Source organism: Vicia villosa, linkage group LG2 (assembly GCF_029867415.1).
Source record: "Vicia villosa cultivar HV-30 ecotype Madison, WI linkage group LG2, Vvil1.0, whole genome shotgun sequence".
Lineage (NCBI taxonomy): Eukaryota > Viridiplantae > Streptophyta > Magnoliopsida > Fabales > Fabaceae > Vicia > Vicia villosa.
The window spans coordinates 13,533,353-13,544,599 of NC_081181.1; the positions used below are offsets into that span (position 1 = coordinate 13,533,353).

The following is an 11,247-nucleotide window of genomic DNA, read 5'->3' on the forward strand; positions in this document are numbered from 1 at the left end:
GCACTGGATCCATGCATACTACTTGAAAGGTAAACCTCTTTTTGAAGTAATGCATAACACTAACTGGACATGGATATTCACAAACATCATGAAACAGCGAGATCACATTCCCCTCATTCCTAGTGTTTGGGATTCCATGGCTGCAAATCTGAAGTTCCCAATGAAAGATGTATACAACTGCCTGCTGAATGCTGGAACTGTGGAGTGGAACAATCTGATTAGGTTTAATCCGGCTAGACCTCGTGCTGTTTTTTGCCTATGGATGCAGTGCCATGGCAGACTACCTACAAAGGAGAGAATGTGCCGTTTTGGATTCATTGGCGATGCTATTTGCAGCATGTGTGGAAGAGATAATGAAAATATGCACCATGTTTATTTTGACTGCCATAGTACTTTGACTATCTGGTGCTCTATTCTCAATTGGATTGGTATCATTCATACACCTCGACCGTGGACTGAAGAATTTCATTGGATTCTTGCTAATACTAAAAAGAAGGGATGGAAAGCAAAGCTGTTAAAACTTGCTTTTACTGAAACCATATATGGCATATGGCGATTTCGCAATAGCAAGGTTTTTGGCAACAATACATACACTGAACACACTATAACTCTGAGTATCATAGATTGCATTATGCATAGAGGATGGATTGATAGAAAACTCAGGAACCACATAGCTAGTTTGTTACTATAAGTTGAGTTTTGCTTAGGGTGGATCTAGTCCATTTTTGTTTAGCTGGATCTTGGATCGCTTTGCTTTGTATCTGTTTTTGAATTAATGATAATTCTCTCTTTGATTCAAAAAAAAAAAAAAAAAAAAAAATATTTAACATATTTGTGTATATTTTGTCCTCTCTATTTTGTGGAAAGTGGAGTCTATCAAAGCAGGGTCTCAATTATTTTGATTGACTCCTACTTGGGGAGGCAGGCTCACTGTAAGATTCCTGCACAAAGTGAAATAATCAAGTACTGAGTTTGGGATACCCTACTACAATGACAATGATAAAAACAAAAGCCAGTATTGCAGGACTCCCCAGAGACTAAAAAAGCTTGTTTCAATTATTAATAAATAGAATAACACAGATAAATACATCAAGGAAGTGTCCAACTGACAACTATCCTGATTACAAATATCCTAAATAATGAAATTACAAAGATCATGAAACAAGCAAACATACACTGAGAAAAACAGTCTACAAATTCCAACCATTCCAAACTGTGTGCAACACAATAATGTTTTACCCAACCAAAAGTAAAAACTGGCATAGGAATCATAACATCTATGGGGTCGTCTTTCGGACTAACTGAACAGGTTTGGAATATGAGGCACTCAAAACAGACTTAACCTTTATTATATTTATGCTGGATAGAACAAATGTGGACTTAAGGCAAGAAAGCAAATAAACAAATCAGGCGCTGATTGAGCAAGAGACTCTAAGGAGGTATGTGAACTTGTTTGATCATCAATTACCAGCATCTCTGCTGTAAAACTGGTCGAGAGTCTTGGCTGGAATACGATGAAGAAGTTCACGAGGGAAAATTCGAAGTAAAGTCCACGCAAGATCTAGAGACTGGAATATATTGCGGGTGTCGTAGGCTCCCTGGGCGACAAACTTCCTCTCAAACTTGTCCAGAAATTCCAGATACAACTGTCAATAAATTAGGGAGGAATAAGTTTCCTTAATTACACTTCAAGAAAAATTTCAGTTGATAGAACAAAATATCTCTAGAGAGAAAGTAGATACCAAGTCCTCAGATGAAAGTGCTTCTTCTCCGACAACAGCTTTCATTGCCTGGACGTCCTTTCCAATGGCATAATTTGCATAGAGCTGAACAGAAACGAAATAACATCAATAAGATAGTTTACATATTAAAAAAGAAAACTGCAGAATGAACAAACAAGAACAGACCTGGTTGGACACATCAGAATGATCCTTTCTAGTCATTCCCTCCCCAATAGCACTCTGCAGTCGTGACCAATGATACATTATTAGCATGTGAACCACATGCCATTTGATTAAGAAACATATATCCACCACTTGACAGAAACTTGATATTAAATAAGATTAACTTTACCTTCATCAACCGAGATAGTGATGGGAGAACATTGATTGGTGGGTATATCTGTTGAGAAAGAAATATAATAATGCTTAGAATGTTTACCAGATAACATCGACAGATCTTATATTGCAAGGTATTCAGCCTTTGATATATCGACGAAATTGAAATCAAACATTGCAAACTAAGATAAAGCCAAGAAAAGACAGAATTGAACAATTGATGAACAGACCAAACTTTTCAGAGAGAATACTAATGCCCATTATATAACACAAGCCAACATTTAACTGCTTTTATATCAATATAATATATCAAACTATATTAAATATTATGATGCACTCTGCACCAAATTATCTCGTAATTAATACAGTAACAAATCCAACATGGTATATAGTATTTATCATAGCAGAAAGCTTCACCATTACCCACCTGTCTATTATGCAACTGCCTATCAATGTATATCTGCCCCTCAGTAATATATCCGGTAAGATCAGGAGTTGGATGTGTAATATCTATACAACAGAAGTACAAGAAAATGATCATTCAGCATTGTGATTTGAGAATATTTTATCCAAAATAAAAGACAAACTTTTACTTCATTACCATCATTAGGCATGGTAAGAATTGGAATTTGGGTAATAGAGCCTTTACGCCCCTCAATTCTCCCGGCACGTTCATAAATTGTTGCAAGATCTGTATACATATAACCAGGATAACCACGTCTTCCTGGCACCTCTTCTCGGGCAGCAGATACCTGTAGGATCAAGAACAAGCAGTGATGAATAGCTTGTATCATGCATATTGTTTGAGAAAAAAGCTAAATATTTTTGTTACTTATCATACTACAAGAATAAGTGAAATACTTGAAGTAGGAAATTTTAATTATCATTCAATCTCCCGGAAGAAGAAAAATACAGGAGAATTGTAACAGCAGTAAAGGTTCGTATCCTCTCTTCTTTCCTTTCATTGATTATTTTGCTTAATAAATTACAGCTGAAGGTACATTACCTCACGAAGAGCATCAGCATAAGAACTCATATCAGTGAGTATCACGAGAACATGCTTGCCACATTCATAAGCCAAATATTCAGCAGTAGTAAGAGCAATACGAGGGGTGATAATACGCTCAATTGTAGGATCATTTGCCTACAGTAAATCCCAGAAACAATTGAACAGACATGTTAGAATAGATTAAGAAATAAAAATTTCAAAATTATCAGCAGATATCTCATTAAAAAATAATAATGAGGGGAAAAGAACATAATTCATAATGTATCACATTGTGTTTCTCAAAAACAATATGTTGATCCATTTAACAAAAAAAACTAAAGGTGCGTATAATTTTAATAACCAAAGCCACCATACCAAAATATCATTTAAAAGCTTAATCTCCATCTTCCAGTACGTGCTAGAAAATTTTACATATTTTTTCTAATATTTACATGTGTTTATTTTGGTCAGTGTGCCAAATATTAGTTTTACATTAAAGATAGACATATTACCACAACATATATATATATATATATATATATATATATATATATATATATATATATATATATATATATATATATATATATATATATATATATATATATATATATATATATATATATGTTGATGAATATGTTAGATTTAAATACACAGAACAAATTGCTTATCAAAAAATTAAAAAATACAGAGAACAAAATGTAATATTTTTTTGTTAGTCCATAATAACAATCAAATAAACGACTATATTGTAAGTTAATTCCGAGCATTATTAAGACGTTTATTTTCTTTAACTGGTAAACCGTTCAACCATAAAACTGAAAAGAAAATCATTGGAAAAAATACCAGAATAAGGGGAATTAAAGAACATGAGCATATTGATTTTAAAGATTACCAAGTTAAGGAAAAGAGTCACTCTCTCCATTGAGCCATTCTCCTCAAAGTCACGCTTGAAAAACTGTGCAGTCTCCATGTTAACTCCCATAGCTGCAAAAACAATGGCAAAATTGTCGTCTTCTCCTCCTCCCTGCATAAATAAAGATTTGTAATAAAAATCATCTTGTTCATATTACATGAAGTATAAAAGTAATAAGTTTTTAGTAAATGACTATGCAAAAATAGCCTTCTTATTCTAAGGTAATGAGAAGCAATATGTGTATCTGCAAGTAATACAAGAAGTGAGGATACTTCAAATTATTCAAGTCAGTTTCTTCATAACAGTTGTTGGAAATAGCGATAATGATTAATGTCAATGGGAATAATAGGTGCTAATAACAGATATGTACTTAGTTTATTTTATGTTTCCGTCTAGAATTGTGTTTGTTTTATGGTTTGACTATTTTTGTATAGGTGATTTTACTTTTAATCTTCCTTCAGCGCTGTCACTTCTTTCGGATGATTGATTTTGCTTTCAATCTTCCTTCAGCGTTGTCACTTCTATCAGATGATATTTTAGCCCCTTTTTTTTATTCCCTTTCCTATCTTATAATATTTCTTTTCCTATCCATCATCACAATATCATCAATAAGGTAAATCCAAATGAAACACAAATCACAATCAATTTTCAAATGTCATAATTCAAGATCATTTAAGATATTTGATAAAGTTCCTTTAGTAATTTATCTATACCTCAAGAAGATTATCAGACTTCTCTAATCGCTTGACTAAGCCAGCCTGACGACAAATCTGAGCAGCAATTTCATTATGGGGGAGACCGGCAGCTGAAAATAGAGGGATCTTTTGACCTCTAGCAATAGAATTCATGACATCAATTGTAGAAATTCCTGTCTGTATCATCTCCTCGGGATAGGTTCTCTCACTAGGGTTGATGGAACTTCCTGAATAATTAGAAAGATATTAGAAGGGAAAAACTCAGACATTAACAAACATGCAGTAGAAGAACACAGATGTTAAATACCAGATATATCCAAGTAAGCCTCAGGTAGAATTGGCGGACCGTTATCAATTGGTTTTCCAGAACCATTAAATATCCTCCCAAGCATGTCCAGTGATACAGGAGTTTTTAACACCTACAGATATAAACAAGAGAGGAACAGAGAAAGTCAGAGGTGGTATGAAATGATTCCGCTACAGTCAAAGTAACATGTTAAAGAAAGTCAAGCAAAATAATTTAAATGAAGAACATTTATTTCAATTCAATAACCAATACTTGGCTAAATTGCAGAAACAGGGGATGGGCTAAATCACATGAAGTTAATCACATTAGGAATTCCCCCTCCAAAACAAATAAATTGAATGGTAATCAGCAGTGAACCTGTGGTTACTACAATTTCAATTCTCTATTTTCTAGGCAGGATTTATTTTCCAGTTTCCACAATTTCAAGGTTTGCATGTATTATCATGAAATCAAAGTACTCATTCTCCACTGCAAAACTTCAAATTAACATGAAAAACAAATGCATAAGAAAATTTTATCTATTAATCATGACAATATGCAACATAATCTGAACAGAAAAACAGAAGTTTTGGCAAGCTTAGGGGATAGTTATAATTGAATTTCTCTTCTTTATCATTCTCTGGGACAGTTTAGTAGATAGCAAGTTAAAAGGCTAGCCAACCATTGGCTCAATAATGTGTTTTCTATTGACAAAGGAAAATATAACCCGCAAACTAACAGTTAATACATTATTTAGGTCAGGCAGAATCAAAATTTCATTGAGATAAGACACTAAACAGCAGATATTTTCATGGGAAGAAATCGATAAAATGTGCATTCATTATTTTAAGCCTATTTTTTAACTTTGAACATAGTGACAGAATTGTAATAAACTAGATCTTGAACCTCTCCGGTAAACTGCACGGTCGTAAATTTATTGTCAATCCCAGATGTACCTTCAAACACCTGATCAATAGTTATAAAAAAATGTCAATAAACTATAAAATACTGTTAATGATCCTAGCAGAGTAGTAAAACTAGACAACAAGAACAACACCAACAACCAACCTTTTTCCCACTAAGTGAGAGCAGTAAAACTAGACAATGGAAAAAAATACGCTAAAAAAAATCGCAGATACAAGAATACTACTCAGAAGTTCATAACATTTTGCTTATTATTATGGATTAAGAACAAACACAGACATCTTAATTAACTCAACCATAAAAGGCAAGGATGGACGATGGCTATGTATGCTGAAGGCTCTCACCTGAACAACAGCCTTTTCACCATCAACCTCAAGAACTTGTCCACGCCTAGTAGTTCCATCTCCTAGACGAATATTGACAATCTCTTGATATTTGGGTCCCTAATGCAGTTGATCAAAGTAAAATTTAGTGACACCATACAGAAATCAGTCACATTAAGAACATCAAAAGATCAGAATATTTATTAAGAGTATCAGCAAGCATAATGTCAATGTTACCTTAACTTTCTCAAGAATGACCAATGGTCCAGCAACTCCAGATACAGTTCTGTATTCTGCAACATCAATCAACAGAAATAATTTATGGTGAAACTAAATAACAACAGAACGAATACTATGAATCATCGATGATGATTGATAATTCCATCAGTTTTGCTTGTAAAATGTTTTTTTTCATGCATAACAGCAGGAAGTTCATATCCTTTTATAGATTTACCAATGTCTGGTTTATACACAGCCTCAGAGAATCAAATCCCAATAGAAAATTAAACAGACAGACAAACCAAATAGATGCATACCCATTCCTATCTCCAAGGTGCCATCGTCAACATCGTTAGCGTCTTGAGCCACACCCATCTTAGAACTTCAAACAATCAAACAAAAGAAGAGTGCAAGAGTCAATACATGCCAAATCAAAAACACAAATAAGAAGCGCGACTAAAGCAGCACAGACTCCACCAATAATTAAGACAGCGCAAACAAAAAAAAATAAAAGGAAAAGAAAAATCAATACAAAAAATCTATTACAATAAAAAAACAATAAACTCTTAATCATAAAGTAGCTCTTCAAATATCATTGCAGTAATTTTCAAAGTTTTGGTCACAGTCTCTGTTTGATTGCACAGTAAACCAAGATTTTAAATAACAGTCGCAGTCACCTAAAAGCTTTCGCGATTTCAGTCAGTACAGATATTGCGACACTGATTGCGGTCGATGAATACCGGTATTGACACCTGCCGATACCATTTTCTCGCAACCGTTTTCGCAATCGCAGACCGTTTCTTAAAACCTTGCAGTAAGCAAATACGATCTCAAACAAAATTGATTTGATAAAAATATTCTGATTCGAGTTTAACATGTAATGATTCAACCGACTGTAACAGCTTATTTTGATCAATTCAATTCAAAATTAAAATCACATTTCAATGAGACAAAATCAAATCTGACAGTCTCAACAGTGAATCCAAACTCAAATTAAACCATTATTCTCAAATATACAATCAAATAAGCATAAATTTCAATGAACTGATTCAGAGATTCACTCAACAAAAAATCCATCACACACAAAAAAAATTGATTCATGAATAATAATCTAACTTAATTCATACAAATTACACTTAATTATACGTAAAAACATAAATCTGGCTTGATCCAGTTCCAATCCAACTACAACTGAACTCAGAAAATCGAAATTACATAAAAAAAGGTTCAAAATCAACAACGATAACAATAATCTTCAGAATTTAAGATACTATGGCATGATAACTGTGAGTTAGTTTCATTACTGAAGGTTTTCTGATGAGATTTGGCGAAAACGATGAATCAATGAGATCGAGAAATGAAAATTCGAAGATGATTTTGAGATCGGAGTGGAAGAGAATGGAATCGGAAAATGGATCCGAAGAGAAAATGACGTACCTGTGAATTTCGATTTTTCTGATCAGAGGGAGATGGAAACGTGGGTGAGACACAGTGGTGTGAGGGAAATGAATCTAATGGACCAAAAAATTTAACAAAACAAAATGGAAAATAATCGACTTTTTATTTTATTTTTTAACAAAACAAAATGGAAAATAATCAACTTTTTATTTTATTTTTTAATTTATGTGAAATTGTTTCAGTTTTTTAATGGATCTGATGGACCAAAAGGAATTATGTTTTTTTTTTTTTTCTTTTTTAGTTCTAGGCTGGGAAAATAGAAAATAAAAGTGAAATTGGATCTGTTGCTATCTGCCAGGTGTCACGGGCAACTTAAAATTGTTTTTCTAGAATTCACTGAAATGTTTAATGAACTTTATTTTTGAAGAATAAAATTTAAATTTTTAATAAGACTTTAGTTATCTCGTGAACAAACTCTGTATTAATGACCCTTTCTTTCAGATGTGATGGGTTCTTAACTAACACACACGAAAAACACAGAGTATGACCTATGATATATCATAAAATTTGAGAATTTCTTTATTCACCGGCGTCACCTCGCGAAAAACCAAAAATACATTTACTTTGGAAATGTATTTTCGAAGTACTCCCTCCGTCCCACAATGAGTGACCCAAATGGAATAAAATGATGTCCCAAAATGAATGAACCATTTCAATTTAAGAAGCAAAAAGGGTATATCATCTTTAATACTTATTATGAACTATTGTAATACTACATTCAATGATTTTTTCATTGGCTTGAGAGAGATACTAAAAATATTAAATGGGCACAAACATTAGCTAAAGGAAAAGCAAGAGCTGGAGCATGAAAAGCAAGAGCTGGAGCACAGACACCATGCGAGTGTTTAAGTAGGGAAAAGCAAGAGCTTTTTTCGAAAGTATACTTCCGAAACCCTTGTAAATGGGTGTTTTAGGAAATGCATCTCTTAAAACACTCCTCATTTGATGTTTTCGGAAGCGCATTTCTGAATTTTGGGAAAATTTTGAAAAAAATGACTTCGAAAATGTATTTCCGAAATTTAGGGGCATTTTAGGATTTTCACCAGAGGTGACCAAGAAAGTTGGGAGGTCTATAAAGAAATTTCCTAAAATTTTGTAAGAGTGATTTTGGATGGAAAATTGGAAAAAATTTACCATTAAAATATTTTAGGTGAATGCTCTTCATTTCTAAGAGTAATAAAACTATGAAGAACAGTCAAAATGAGGATTTAAAAATATTTTGATATTGGATGTATTATTTTGACGACACAAATGTATTATTTTTAAAGAGAAAGTTAGTGGGATATACGTGGTGTGGTACACGGAATTATCATTAAACTATCAAAGGTAGTATAAAATTAACCAAACATTTGGGTTTGAGTGACAAAATATTCTATGTAAAAGACGACATTTGGGGAATACCAAATTCGATTTCTAGTAGAAACAACGTTTGGTCAGTACACTAAAGCATATTGTAAAATTTTTTTTATAAAGTTATTATAAATTAAAGAGTTATAAAATAGATAGTAGTGTATTTTAGACATATTAAGTTAAAGAGAGGTATAAAACAGTTTAATTTATAAAGTATTTAGAATGTGAAGAGTTTGAAAACTTCGAGTTTGATTTTTCAAAAGGGCCTGATATTCATCTTTCATAGCTTGAAAACTTTGAGTTTGATTTTTCAAAAGGGTCTGATATTGATCTTTCAGTAAGTTATTTTCTTGAGAATGAAAAAGGTTTAGCACGCTTTATCCATTTTGGGTTGTGGCTATTCAACATCTGTCTTGGGACTCGTTAATTACTGTATCTCATAAGTTTTCATTTATTAAGATGTCAGTTTCCAAATCCTTTAGCAAGTTAGTTACGTCTCCATTCTTCTATTTAAGTTCCTTTCTGATTCTTCCCCATTCCATAATTTTATATTCATTAAATCTCTTCTTGTTTACTTATTCTCTTTATCGTGTCTCCAAAAACCTTCCTTGGAAATGAAGAACTTCTTGAAGTTCTTTATGAACTAAGGCCTAATTTTCTTAGGATAACTCTTGATGATCTTTTTGTCAAACAAAGTATCATCTTTCAAGGTTGGTCAATATATGTGGAGATGCTGCATGGACCAATTTACTCTATTTTGGTCAAAGAGTTTTGGAAGTATGCCACCGTCAACTCAAAAGGTGTCTCTATTTCCTCAATTGTTTTTGGGATTCCTACCATTATCACTCCCAGAACCATTGCTGCAACCATTTGTTGTTCTTCAACTAGTGTTACTATTGAAGACTTTCGTTTCAAATACTCTCAGGATGAAAAACTCAGCACCATCCATGACACGTCTAGTGGATATACACCAATCAATCCTGAAACACTTATTCCCATTGTTGCGATCTGGTTTTAGCTTGTTTTGAACAACTTTAGACCTAGAAGTTTCAACATGAACACTCTAGAATTTGATGACACAGTCTTCATCTACTTCCTTGTGCATCATGTTAGAGTCAATTTACCTCAGACCATCTTCAGCTATCTCAAGGGCTCAATTGCTATTTCCAAGAACCATAAAAAATCCTTTATACCTTTTGGGAGAGCTCTATCTTCACTCTTCTCCCAGGCTAGGATTGTTGGAGCAGTTCCCTACTCTAGACTCAACAATGCTCTTGAAGAAGAAAAGTGTGAAGTTATGTCAGTATAAGTTTAGTTGTGCTTGGTTCTATCATATAGTGTCTATGGTTATGAGTTTTTATGTTGGTCACTTGTGTCTGTACTTTGTGCTCTTCAATGAATGAATTATACTTTCAAGCTTAATATTCATATCCAAAAATAATATAAAATGCTCTCATCTCTAGCAAATATAAGCATTAAAGATGGTCTGAAGTCATAAAACCCTCTGGAGAAGTAATGTTTATTCTTAGTGTCCTCTGTACCTTCTTCTGACACTAGCATTAACTGGTTGTGCTCTGCTCTGCTATTGCTTTATGAGCATATATCTCGCATAATACTTTCCTTGTGTTATCTAATTTCTTTAGTTAATCTCATATCTTACTCTATATATGTGTCAATCTTGATATTATTTTTTATCGTGCCTACACTCACTCTCTGTTGATCATTCGTTTCTCCATCGTGTCTATAGTCATATTCAATAGGAGATGAAAGTCTTCTTGAAGTCATTTCTGAGTCGGTTTTGAGTCTGTTGTTTCTCGTTTGTCCTTATCCATGTCATATATGTATCTCGTATCTAAATTAAACAAAGTGAATATTCGTGTGCTAATATCCATCATCTTCATTTCCAGAAATAGCTTACTTTTAAGTATACAACACTTTCTGCTACTAAATCATCATAAACAGATATAGGTATAAGAGAATAACTTAAGACTCTAGAAGATTAATAAATATCATGATAATATTTGAAAATAA

At 33.0% G+C, this 11,247-nt stretch overlaps 1 protein-coding gene across 2 annotated transcripts; it reads right to left on the reverse strand.

Annotated features, from left to right (window-relative positions):
* Positions 1-1,035: 1,035 nt before the first annotated feature.
* Positions 1,036-7,958, reverse strand: LOC131649256 (V-type proton ATPase subunit B 2). Of its 2 annotated transcripts, none has more exons than XM_058919021.1 (15): positions 7,846-7,958; positions 6,726-6,790; positions 6,427-6,482; positions 6,211-6,309; positions 5,849-5,908; positions 4,964-5,075; positions 4,675-4,883; positions 3,941-4,072; positions 3,064-3,201; positions 2,659-2,809; positions 2,485-2,567; positions 2,074-2,121; positions 1,908-1,961; positions 1,743-1,826; positions 1,036-1,646 (listed from the first exon to the last, which is right to left on the reverse strand). In XM_058919021.1, the coding sequence occupies exons 2-15, from the start codon at positions 6,781-6,783 to the stop codon at positions 1,461-1,463; spliced, it is 1,470 nt and encodes a 489-aa protein (XP_058775004.1). In that variant the 5' UTR covers positions 6,784-6,790; positions 7,846-7,958; the 3' UTR covers positions 1,036-1,460. The 2 variants fall into 2 exon arrangements, with proteins under 2 accessions (XP_058775004.1, XP_058775005.1); XM_058919022.1 differs by having other exon boundaries at positions 7,713-7,846.
* Between the last annotated feature and the right edge of the window lie 3,289 nt (positions 7,959-11,247).

Bases quoted from the DNA above. Each gene is read 5' to 3' on its own strand.
- LOC131649256 (XM_058919021.1), bottom strand. From the start codon at position 6,783: ATGGGTGTGGCTCAAGACGCTAACGATGTTGACGATGGCACCTTGGAG. The intron at 3,202-3,940 runs GTAATCTTTAAA...GATTTACTGTAG, and splicing joins TGACTCTTTTCCTTAACTTG to GCAAATGATCCTACAATTGA. The intron at 2,122-2,484 runs GTGGGTAATGGT...CTTTCTCAACAG, and splicing joins GGCAGTTGCATAATAGACAG to ATATACCCACCAATCAATGT.